Source organism: Callorhinus ursinus, unplaced genomic scaffold (assembly GCF_003265705.2).
Source record: "Callorhinus ursinus isolate GAN/ISIS: 27379988/994484 unplaced genomic scaffold, GSC_fseal_2.0 scaffold27, whole genome shotgun sequence".
NCBI classification, from domain to species: domain Eukaryota; kingdom Metazoa; phylum Chordata; class Mammalia; order Carnivora; family Otariidae; genus Callorhinus; species Callorhinus ursinus.
This window is the reverse complement of record NW_027397089.1, coordinates 2,968,443-2,981,547: the sequence shown is the minus strand read 5'-3', so window position 1 is coordinate 2,981,547 and position 13,105 is coordinate 2,968,443. Positions and strand designations below refer to the sequence as shown.

The following is a 13,105-nucleotide window of genomic DNA, read 5'->3' as shown; positions in this document are numbered from 1 at the left end:
CTCTCCATCTCCCTCTCCCCACCTCCAGCTTGTGCTCTATCTTGCTATCTCTCTCTCGCTTTCTCTCAAATAAATTTAAAAAAATCTTTAAATAAAAAAAAGAAAAAACTGCTTTATGGTAAAGTGGACATGGCAGAAGTGCAGAATATACTCAATTTAAAATAGTATTTGTGAAATACCTCCTTTTAAATAAATAACACTGTCAAGCATTAGTACTTTAAAATACTTTTATAGGATATACTAAAAAGGGTTAACTTCTTTGGGCTTTACTTTTCTCATCTATAAAAGTGAGATTTAATCACCCAACAATACCTAAAAATACCTCAGAACCTTTCCGTGATAATTAAATTAAAATTGTATGTTTACCACCTGGGCCACTGAAGCTACTTAATTAGAGTTTCCCCAGGGCAATCCTACTGACAATCACAGTCTGTAATGTGTGCAGGGAGCACCAGCGGGGAGCTGAAGGTGATGGCGAGGAGGGTGAGCTTGAACATCAATGCACCATTTTCTCCTCTACCGTATGTACTATTCATTTAAATGAAACTAGGTCTCTCTTCTCCACGTTTCAAGGATTACTAAAACTGTTGCTTTAATGCTATCAGATTATTTCATCCTTCTAATCGCTTGGGCAGAAAGAAGATATTTATTTGTACAAATCAGTATTTTGAGATATGAAGTAGAGAACTATAAAAACCACTTTCATCTTTTTTTCTTTTTTTAGGGTGCAGGGATGGGTGGGCTAGGGAGCAGGTATTTTGAGGGGTCCAGGTAATGGAAGGATTGGGAAACAACATTTCATGTATTTTGACTATTTGATTGAATTGACCCTCTACATTCGGGCACTATTTGACTCCCTGATTCGCTTTCTTCGCATAGATCCAGCGAGTGGATTACCGAGTATATAATAAAAATAACTGGGTGTGGTTCCTATTCTCTTCCGAATGAATGCCTTGGACACCCAAGGCAATACTGAAACCTCACACATCCTCAAACTACACAATTGGCTGTTAGTAAACTGATGCAGGATTTCTAGTCTGTGAGTCTTGTAAAGTTGTTTTAAAAACATGTTTTTAATGAAAATGTAAAGTTTTTCATGAAAAATACTGAGCAATGCCTCAAAATAATTTCCCCTTCAGAAAAAAAGGAATTCCAACTTGACCTGAATCTGGGGTCTAACTCAGCAGGATGACAATATTCCTTGAAAGCCACCTCTCAGATAATGATGAGCCCATCAACCACGGTTCCGGGAAGCTTAAGAAAAAACAGATAACATACCCAGCTGGGGTACCCTGTCCTATGTCCTATGTCCTAAAATTCTGTAAGCACTACCTGTTATTTGCTTTTTAGTCTCCAAGTCTCTGGTTTGCTTCAGCACCTGCAGCAGCCGAGGTACCCCATTGAGTTCAGCTACCTCCAATTTGTTGTCATTGTCTTCAAATACCAAGTTTCTCAAGGCCCCACATACGGCTCGCTGAACATCTTCATTCTGAACTTTTAGGAGCTGCAGCAGCTTCGGGATGCCACGAAGCTGATTAACCTGGGAAAGAAATGCATGTGTACTTCAGATATTTATTCTGATGTGGCATTAAAGACATTGGTTGTAATATGAATGAACGGATGAAGTTCACTAATGTGGATTAGAACTCCCATCAAACAACAATGGAGACACAACCTGAGACTCACGGCATACAATATACACCTGCTATAAGGCAGTACCTCTCATCAAGGAGCTAACAATAAATTTGTGAAGACCGAAACCTATGAGATAATTGAAGGGGAAAATGAAGTGACAGAAGGTGGGTAAGTGATAGCGAAGTGGATTGAAAGAGTTTAGTTAAAAAAGCCTTGAGCATAATGAAGATGAACAGACCTGGGAATGCGAGGAATGAGGCGTTTTATGGAAGAACAGCACATTACATGAGTGTTTTTTCCAGGAAAGAATTTTACAGTCAATACAAACAGATCTCAATTTCATTAACAGTAGAAATAAAGATTCATTTACCATAGCAACGGTAGTAGCAATGCAAACTAATCCTAAATGCCAGCTATTTTTATGATCAATTGCTTTGGGTATTTAAAAAGATTTATATAAAAATTATGCAAGCATTTTCATTTAAGTAAATAATGTAACTTTACACTTTTTGAGATGCTATTTTAAAAACATTTCTCCTATCCAAATATGCAAGAAAGAGTGTGCTGTTTGAGAAAGGGCCAGAACGAGGAATAGAAAAATAGATGGTTTAGATTCTGAAACGGATGGTTGTTCAAGAAGAGGTCAAATAACGGCAATCTGAGCAAAGTGATTTTATATTTCAGGCTGCAAATATTATCTAAAAAAATCAAGAGGTGGACATGGGTTGCTGAAGAGAAATGTTAATTTGCAGACTGAGGGCTTTCCTTCTCATAGACTTCCACTGGCATCTGATGCAGAAAAATTTGTTTTTTAGAGAGAGCAAGACAGAGTGTGAGTGGGGAGGAGCAGAGGGAAAAGGAAAGAGAGAAATCCCAAGCACGCTGAGCGTGGAGCCTGAGGCAGGGCCCGATCTCATGACCTTGAGATCATGACCTGAGACAAAATCAAGAGTCTGATGCTTAACTGACTGAGCCACCCAGGCACCCTCAGAAATTTTTAGTAAGAACTTTTGGTAAAGATCTCAGTCATTTTCACCATCTTAATGCAGAAATTTTTAGGATACAACTATTGTTGTGAATGGGCAGGCGTTTCCCTTTCAGATCAAGTTCATCACCTACAAACGATGCTGCAACAGTTCGTGCTCTGGGCCTCGTAACATCTTTTCATATCTTCTATGTATCATCAAACTCCATTTTCCCTTTCATAGACAGATAAATGGTATTTAAGACATAATCTTCCAACTTGACATCTTCCTTTGTTAGGACTGGGAAGAAGACTAGCAAGGCAAGAATAAAAGTCAAGGTTTAAAAATAATAACTATATACATCAAAAACTAATGATGTAATATATGGTGATTAACATAATAAAAATTAAAAAAAATAATAACTATAATAACAATAAAACACAGATAATGACTCCTCCATCCACTTCCAGGTATTGGCACAGTGTTAAGAGTTTCATATGTTATCTGATTAATAGCTTCTTAAGAAACTTAAGAGATTAAGTACTCTTGGGGCACCTGGGTGACTCAGTTGGTTAAGTATACAACTCTTGATTTCGGCTCAGGTCATGATCTCAGGGATGTAGGATCCTGCCTCCCCATCAGGCTCCATGTTGGGCATGGAGCCCTGCTTAAGATTCTCTCTCTCTCCTTCTCCCTCTGCCCACCCCCCTTCCTTCTCTTAAAAAGAAAGAGAAAGAGAGAGAGAGAGAGAGGGAAGTCTTTTGGAGCCTTTAAGGCTTTGCTGGTAGTAATGAGGAGTGCCACTTCCATTTATTGCTCCCTTCAGAGGAGACATTCATTTGCAGAACAGGACACAACTGGTAGACTACTCACAGCAATTTTGTTGGGCTATGTCTAGAGTCATTCTAATATATTTGTGCGACAATGCTAATGAGAAAGATTACTTAGCTATCAATTCTGGTCCAGCAGATCATCTATTTGATCACTTCATCTATGCCCATTATTACACTTCCTTAAAAGCAGAAAAGCACAATTTATTTTAAAACAATCTGTAACTCCCATGTTTCCCTAATTCCACCAATTTCTATTTCATGGTTAGGTTTTAAGGTGGTTAAATTTACACTCTGTAAACTTCATAAATGCCACCTACACTAAATCTTCACACCAGCAGTATAAACATCAGATGCAAAAAGAAAATCCTGTTTGTCCTGAAGGTACTTTGCAAACTTTAGTAATATTTTATTGCTTAATTTATAATTTATAAGTTGCCTTCTTCAAAATATGATGCAAAGGGGCTTACTGACCATATTTCATTTCCAGATGTGATTACAGAATTAGCGAGAAGTGGCATGTGGAAGCCTCCACTGCCCTGACTGGGGGAAAAGGAGGGGGTGGCTCAGACGGCGGGCTTCCCTTACCCTGTCACCTCTACCCCTTTGGCTTTCAGCCCTTGTGCCAGCCCGGAAAGAAGGCACTGCAGACACACCATGCTCAGATAAAGGCTGAAATCTGCTACAGCTCTAGTTAGTGGAGAATTTGACTCCCTAGTGTCTAGCACCTAGCCCAAATTAAAAAATAGACTTTAGTAACTTTCATCCATTTTATCAAGCAGATTGAAACAAAATCAGTATCAAATCCAAGAAGTTGATGACATTCCCCTTACTGCATGTAACTAGAAGGACGGTTGCTGATGGCTCCTATATACATTAGGGCCAATGTCAAATGTACTGTACTTGCCCCCTTTAAATTCAGGGAAGCAGATGGGACCAGAGAGGTTGCATGCATTTCCCAGTTATACCGAATCCTCAGGGGATTTGTTCTCCCTTTGGGGAAAGGAAAAAAGAAACAGACTAACATGAATGTCTCAGAACTTCAAAAGAGCTTTCATTTGAGATGGTTTCTAAACATATGGAAGGGCTCTATTCTGATTCTCTTTCCTGAGAACTATAAAACAAATGATGAGGATTTCTGGTGGCAAATAAGCAGAGGGTACAGACGGACTCCTTTGGGGCAAGGGCTCCCTTGTGCCCTGGTGCCTTTGCTCTTTCTTTCCTGTCTGGAATGCTCTGAGCACTATGCCTCACTTCCGGCAAAGCCCTACTCATTTTGCATGAGCTGGCTCACATGTCACCTCTGTGAAATGTCACCCCCTTCTCTCTTTTCCTTCCCATTAGAATTAATCACTCCCTGTAAACTGGTATAACCTTTCAGGAAGGCAATTGGCAATATGTGTCAAAAACTTTAAAAATATTCTCTTCTAATAAACTTCACTAGGAAATAAATTGAAATGCACACACATGTAATTGTCACTACATTGTTTATAATAGTGAAAAATTTGAAACCATAAGTGTCCAACAACAGGGGAAGACTGACTAATGATTGTCACATATCTTTATGGTGAGGTTTCCATGGAAGAGGCAGAGCAATGTTAGAACTGATCAACATTTTATTAGTCATTACAGTTCCCTCACCAGTCAAATGGAAATTATCTAAGATTAACAATCTGCATGCTACGTATATAGTATTCACTCAAAACATGGTAGCTACTATCACCGTTAATATGCTACCATTAATATGAGGTATGCAAAATATTGGTAGTGTTATGACAAAGCGCTTATGATATAGTGTTACTGAAAAAAAAACTGTATAAAATATCTATGTATTTCCATTCAAACAGTCATAAAGGAGGAAATGAAATTAGGGAGCTTGGAAGAAATGATGGGGGTATAAGTTATGAAAATAGTTTGTTACTTTGTATTTTTTAAAAAAAACAAGCATATATTTGTGCATGTTTTTAAAAATCAAACAAAAATAATCCCTACACACAAAGCTACATATTCAATTTGATTACAGCTATGTACATATATGCATTTAAAAAGTCAGGGGACAAAACCAAAATGATAACAAGAGTGGGAATTGTGGGTATGTTTTTCTTTTTGTTTCTTTCTCAAATTCTGCATAATGAGTTTGTATGAGTTTATAATAAGATTCTGCAAGACAGTTATGGCAGTCAATACTCCAGTGATGAGATATGAAGCAGGCATGGAAATAAGGCCAGTTTTAAAAGGGACTTGCAGATTAAATTAAGGGGTTTGTCCTTTCTCCCAAAGGCAAGTTGAGCAGCTACTGGAAAGGTCTCCCTCCGTGCTGTGAGGCGACTGTATCAGAAGTGGTTAAGAATGGAGGAAGGTAAATTAACCAGGAAGCAGCTGGATTAACAGAAAACATCGTGATAGGGATTAGCATAGTAGCACTGAGTAGGGAGGGAAAGGTGTGGGTAGATTCAAGACACTTTTAGTAGCAGTACTAATAGGTCTTCAAAACTGCATGAATATGAGTATCTTGAGAGGTAAGAATAAAAGAAAGTTCAAAGTCTCTGTTCAAGTTTTTATGTCACACCACCTGGGTGCACTACCACTCACCTACACAGGCAATAATACGCTCTCAATACTTCGGGGCAGGCATTGTACCATTATCTGACTGCACCAACTGCATTCTCACAATTCCTTCTAGTAGGACTATTATTTCAACTTTAAAGGTAGGAATGCCGAGACTCGGAGAGGTTAAATATCTTGCCCAAGGTCACTGAGGTAATTAGGACACTGGGTTCACCCTGCCCTGAGTGACTCCTTAGAGTTAATGCTCAAACCACCAAGGGTCCTGCCTTTCAGTCCAGTAGGAAGAACGAGTTTAAAACGAGGGTTGGATACTAGAGAAGAAAAACAAAAGAAGATAATGTGTTCATTTTTTGAAATGTTGATGTTGAGTTCAGTGGGATGTCCAGGAAATAGATGGACACATGGTTTGGAGCCCAGGGCAGAGATAGAGACTGGAGATGCAGCGAGTCATCAGGATCTTTGACACATGGGAATGGAAGTTGTAGGAGTGGGTGAAGCAGGTCAGGAGATGGTGTCGAGGGAGAAAAGTTCCAGGAAGGTATCTAAGGAACACAAACACTTAAGGACAGGTTGAAGATAAATTTTTCACAGCAGAAACCCGAAGGTGCCAGAGAGATGGAAAAAGAACCAGGAGACCCTGGGCCAAAAGAAGAAAGTTTCAAAAAGAAGAAAGAGATCAACCATGTTAAATGGGCTGAGTCCTAATCAAATAAAATAAGGATTAAAAAGTTGCTGCTGGTTTTAAAAGCTTATGATTTAAAATTTTGATCTTTATTTACACATTGTAATTACTTTTTTAAGATTTAATTTATTTTTTAGAAAGAGAGAGCATGTGCACACGTGCGAATGGGGGGATGGGCAGAGGGAGAGAATCTCAAGCAGACTCCCTGCTGAGTGTGTGGAGCCCAAGGTGGGGCTTGATCTCAGGATCCATGAGATCATTATCTGAGCCAAAACCGAGAGTCAGTTGCTTAACTGACTGAGCCACCCAGGCGCCCCTAAGATTTTAAGTAATTTCTACACCCAATGTAGGGCTCGGACCCACAACCCCGAGATCAAGAGTTGCATGCTCTACGAACTGAACCAGCCAGGCACCCCTGTAACTGTCTTTTATACATAAATTCAAACACTATTGCACTATGCTTAATATTAGCAGGATTTTGTTAATGTTCTTGGGTTATAACATAATTCTTCAATTTTTCTACCATGCATATATATTTTCAGGTTTCAGTGTGATTTTCATGTTTCATTACTCTCAAAACCAGTGTTTGTCCTAGCTTTAGAATAAGAGCCAAGAAGGCAAGCACAGCATTAATCCTGTATGTAAGCAAAATCATAGTTATAATAAAATTAGTAACTTAAGAGATAGTGGAAATCTAGCCCAACTTGAGTAACAAAAGAAAAATTCAAGTATTAGAAAATGAAAGCATGCAAAATAATGCCCAGCTTTTTAAAATTGGAAATAAAAAAAAGATTTAAACATGTATCTGATTTAGTCATAGAAAGGACTAATTTTTAGTCCAATTTTCTTCACCTATATGTATAAAGAAAGTTCATTACTAGTTAAATATATTATTTTTTAAAATCCTTACTTATTCCCCCCATGGAACAAACATATAGGCAAAGGGGCAATGAGAAATACCCAATAATTATATAGCTTTTAAAACCAAAAATATTCTCGACATGGGGATAGGTTTTTTAAAGAAACACCTAAAATACTGATGCCATGAATAGAAATATTGACAGATTTGACTTCAGAAGAATTTTTAAATCCTGCATGATGGGGTACCTGGGTGGCTCAGTCATTAAGCATCTGCCTTCGGCTCAGGTCATGATCCCAGGGTCCCGGGATCGAGTCCCATATTGGGCTCCCTGCTCAGCGGGAAGCCTGCTTCTCCCTCTCCTGCTCCCCCTGCTTATGTTCCCTCTCTCGCTGTGTTGCTGTCAAATAAATAAATAAAATCTTAAAAAAAAAAAATCCTAATGCAAATTAAAGGGCAAATGTTCTCAAAAGGAAAAAAAAAAAATCCTGCATGATGAAAGATACCATAAGATGGGTTAACACTGTGGATTATATTTAATATTATGCATAATAGGTAAAGAACTCCTACAAATCATTACAGAAATACAGATCTTAGTAGAAAAAAAAGTCAACAGAACTCTTTTGTCTGACTCTACTTAACTGACCTGCAGGATTACCTACATTCTCTTTATTCCCTCTGCGAACCTTATGGATTCCCTGAGTACTATCAAAGCTGGTAGGTTACTCTATGTCGGCCTTTGCACTCCCATTTCTACTAGATGAGTCACATGTTTTCCAAGAATAACTTAGGTGTGTTTCCCAATGTATTTAGGCCAACTATACTTGTTACTGTAATCATGTAATTTATTTACCTGTTCTAAATGTGAATGAAATATGAATGTGAAAAGAGTTCTGTCTCTCTGAAAACTAATCTGCATGCTTTGGAAAGACTAGATAAAGGTACACAGCTCTATAAAGCTCTGTAATTATTTTTGGACAAAATTAATGTAAAAGACTAGGGAAAATGTAAAAATCCAGAAGGATTTGAACTCGGATGAATTAGTGCCACTAAATTCTCATTTCACTTTAAAGAAACTAAAAATTGCAGATGACACATAATGGGCATAGTTTATGAAAAATTATGACAAACTGTGTAATTGTGTGTGTGTGGTATGTGTGTATAATTAATTTTTTTTCTCTGTAACTCTGATTAAATGACCAACTATTAGTCTTGATTTCAAAAAATAGGAAAAATTTCCCACCATAAAGAGATGGCTTTTTTTTTTTGCTTATTAGATAAAACAAAACCAAACAAAGAATAATCTCGTGATGGTACAGGTAAATGGGCACTGGGATACAGTGTTACTGGGGTGTAAATTTACACAATTTCAGGGAGAATTTATTAGGGAATTATTTATCAAAACTGATAATGACTCAACAGTGAGGACTGGATTTGCCTACCACCTGAAACAATTTTTAAAACAGATAAAACATGCAATGGTTTCAAGAACTGGACATGTAGCAATGATGGATAGTGATCCCTCAGGGGTAGAAAACAAGCAAGGGGAGCCCCACTGCTGTCAAAGATCACTGTCTCGAGAGAGTTCTCAGGCCATAGTGTGGTAAGGGGAAAACCCAAACGGAATTCAACAAGCAGACTTAATTAGTCCTAGAATAAATGCTGCTCTGGTCCCACCTAGCAAATCTCAAAAGCAAGATTTAAAAGGGTCAAACTGTTTTCAAGCAACTACATCCTAGAACAAAGCTCAAGAATATTTACAGAAATATAAAAATACCCCAGCATCCAACAAGGTAAAATTCATAATACCTGGCATTCAATGAAAAATTTCGAGGTATGCAAATAAGAAATGGGCACAGATATTAGAATTAGCAGACAGGGTCATTCAAGCAGCTATTTTAACAGTCTTTCCTATGTTCAGAAATCTTGAGGAAGGATGGAACATGTCAGGTACAGAAAGAAGATTTAAAAAAAAAACCCCAAGTGAGACTAATGGCATATTAAACATTGAAGAATGGCATATTAAACATTGAAGAAAGGATTAGTGACTTGAAAGCACAGCAATTAAACATATCTAAAAGGAAACATACAGGAAAAAAAAAGACTAAAGGAAAAGAAGAGAGTATGGATAAGGTATGAGACAACTTCAAGCAGCGAAATATGTATGTAACAAGTTCCCAAAGGACAGAAAAAATATTTGAAGAATTAAAGGTTGAAAAATCCAACCAAAACTCCAAAATTTAATGAAAAGTAAAAATCTACAAATTTAAGAAACTCAGTGAATTCTCAAGCACAAGAAACCTAAGGAAAGCGATACCAAAGCACATTGTGACCAAACTGCTCAACGCTAGTGATAAAAAGAAAATCTGAAAAGCAGCTTGGGTGGGCAGAGAGAGAAACAGTATGTAGAGAGGAACAATAAAGATGATAGATCGTTTCTTGTCTGAAGCAACGCAAGTGAGAAGACAGGGAAGCAACAACTTTCAAGTACTGGAATAAAAAACTCTCAACCTAGGATTCTACTGCGAGTGAAAAACTCTCAAAAGCAAAGACAAATTCCTTTTCAGACATACAAAAGCTGAAAAAGTTAATCACCAGGAGACCTGCACTAGAATAAATGTTAAAGAAAATTCTTTAGGCAATGGGAAATAACAGATAACATCTACACAAACAAATGAAGAGCCCCGGAACAACTTAGATGAAATGGACAAAGTCTTTGAAAGACACAAACCACCAAAGTTCACTAGGAAGAATACATAGCCCAAAAAGCCCTGTATCATAAAGAAACTGGAATTCATAGTTAAGAACCTAGCTAGCCTCCTTAGTACAGTAGGCAGTGTGTCTGTCAGTCTCATGATCTGAAGGCCCTGAGGATAGTTAAGAACTTCTCACAAGAAAACTTCAGGTCCAACTGGCTTCACCGGTGAATTCTACCAAACATTTAAGATAGAATTAGTATCAATTACAATCAGACTTTCAGAGAACTGAAGAGGAGAGAACACTTTCCAGTGTGAAGCTAGTATTACTCTCAATCAAAAATTGGACTAAGACATTACAAGAAAAGAGAATTATAGATCAATATCCTTTATAAATATAGCTGCATAATTGCTTTAACAGAATTTTAGCAAATCTAATTTTAAAAAGTAACAGTACATCATGACCAAGTGAGATTTATCCCAGGAATGGGATAACATTTAAAACTCAAAGTAATTTATCATATTAGCAAAATTAAGATAAAAACCATAGAAATATTTTAATGGGCAAATAAAACATTTGATAAAATCCAACAACCATTCCTGAGTAAAAAACTAAAACAAAAACTCTGTAAAATTAGGGATAAAGGTAGTTCTTCAACTTGAACGGTGATTTATGAAAAACCTACGGCCAACATCATGCTCAATGATTAAAAGTTAACAGCTTTTCCTCTGAAGATCAGGAACAAAAGAAGGATGTCCATTCTGACCACTTTTATTCTAAATAGTATTGAAGTTTTAGCTGGTACAATTAGACAAGAAAAAGAAATAAGTGGCATCCAAATTGGTAAGGAAAAAGTAAAATTGTCACTATTTTCAGATGACATAGAAAACCCTGAAGACTCCACCAAAACTCTACTAGAACTAATCAATAAATTCAGTAAAGTTGTAGGATACAACATGCAAAAATCTAATCAATGAAGTCAGTAAAGTTGTAGGATACAATATGCAAAAATCTGTTGCATTTCTGTATACCAATAATAAACTATCATTTACATGCATAAAAGCATGCAAATAAGAAATGGACACAGATATTAGAATTAGCAATTTACAATTGCATAAAAAAAATCTAGGAATAAATTTAACCAAGGAGGAGAAGGACCTGTACACTAAAAAGTATAAGATACTGATGAAAGAAACTGAAGACACAAATAAATGGAAAGATATTCCATGTTTATGGATTAGAAAAATTAATATTGTTAAAACGTCCATACTACCCAAAGCAATCTACAGATTCCATGCAATTCCTATCAAAATTCCAATGGTATTTTTCACAAAAATAGACCATACAATACTAAAATTTATACGGAACCACAAAAAGACCCTAGCTAAATCAATCTTTTTTTTTTTTTTTGATAGGAGAAGTATTCTCAAGACCCAAAGGTAAAAAACAAAAACAAAAGACCCTTATCTTTTTTTTTTTTTTTTCAGATGGTGACATAGACATATTTTATTTTTTTTTTAAACTTTAAAAAAATTTTTAATTTCTGTATAGTTGATATATGGTGTTATATTAGTTTCAGATGTACAATACAGTGATTCAACAATTCTGTATATCACCCAGTGCTCATCAGGACACGTGCGCTTTTTAATCCCCATCACCTATTTCACCAATTACTCCCACCCACCTCCCCTCTAGTAACCATCAGTTTGTTCTCTAGAGTTAAGCGTCTGTTTCTTTAGCCAAATCAATCTTAAGAAAAATAAAACTGGAGGCATCATACTTCCTGGTTTCAAAACTACATTAAAAAGCTATAGTAATAAAAACAGTATATTGGCATAAAAAGATGCACGGATCAACGGAACAGAATAAACACTCCAGAAACAAACCCACACATATATGGTCAATTAATTCACAACAAAGAAGCTGAGAATACAACAATGGGGAAAGAAGAGTCTCTTCAAGAAACGGTGTTGGGAAAACTGAACAGCCACATGCAAAAAAAAATGAAACTAGACCACTATCTTTCACCATACACAAAAATTAACTCAAAATGGATTAAGTCTTTAATATGAGACCTGAAACCATAAAACTCCTAGAAAAAAACATAGGCAGTAAGCTCTTTGATGTCAGTCTTTGCAATGAGTTTTTGGATATGACACCAAAAGAAAAGGCAACAAAAGCAAAAATAAGCAAGTGGGACTAGGTCAAATAGCAAAGGAAACCATCACAAAATGAAAAGGGCAACCTATGGAACAGGAAAAAATATTTGCAAATCATATATCTGATAAGGGGTTAATATTCAAAATATATAAAGAACTCACATGACTCAATAGCAAAACGCAACAATCCGATTAAAAAATGAGAAGAGGATTTGAAGAGATATTTTTCCAAAGAAGACATACAGACGGCTGACATATGGAAAAGGTGTTCAGCATTCTTAATCATCAGGGAAATGCAAATCAAAACCACAATGAGATCTCATATCACACCTGTCAGAATGGCTATGACCAAAAAGACAAGAAATAACAAGTATTGGCAAGGACGTGGCAAAAAGGGAACTCCTGTGCATTGTTGGTGGGAATGTAAATTGGTACCCTCTGAAAACATTATGGAGGTTCCTCAAAAAGTTAAGAACAGAACTACCTTATGACTCAGTAATTCTACTTCTGGGTACTTATCAGAAGGAAATGAAAACACCAACTCAAAAAGATAAACTACCATGTTTACCACAGCATTATTTACAAGACCCAAGACATGGAAACAACCTAAGTAGCCACTGATGGATGAACGGATAAGGAAAATGTGGTATATATACACAACGGGATATTATGCAGTCATAAATAAGAAGGAAATCCTGCTATTTGCAACA

The 13,105-nt window shown here is 36.7% G+C and overlaps 1 protein-coding gene across 3 annotated transcripts in view; it reads right to left on the bottom strand.

The window, feature by feature from the left end:
* The window catches only part of PKP2 (plakophilin 2), a 95,617-nt gene that overhangs the window by 50,723 nt on the left and 31,789 nt on the right, over positions 1 to 13,105 (bottom strand). For all 3 annotated transcript variants that reach the window (XM_025879548.2, XM_073877720.1, XM_073877719.1), the window contains exon 5: positions 1,333 to 1,540. In XM_025879548.2, the coding sequence (XP_025735333.1) occupies positions 1,333 to 1,540 (208 nt within the window). The remainder of the gene's footprint in view (positions 1 to 1,332; positions 1,541 to 13,105) is intronic.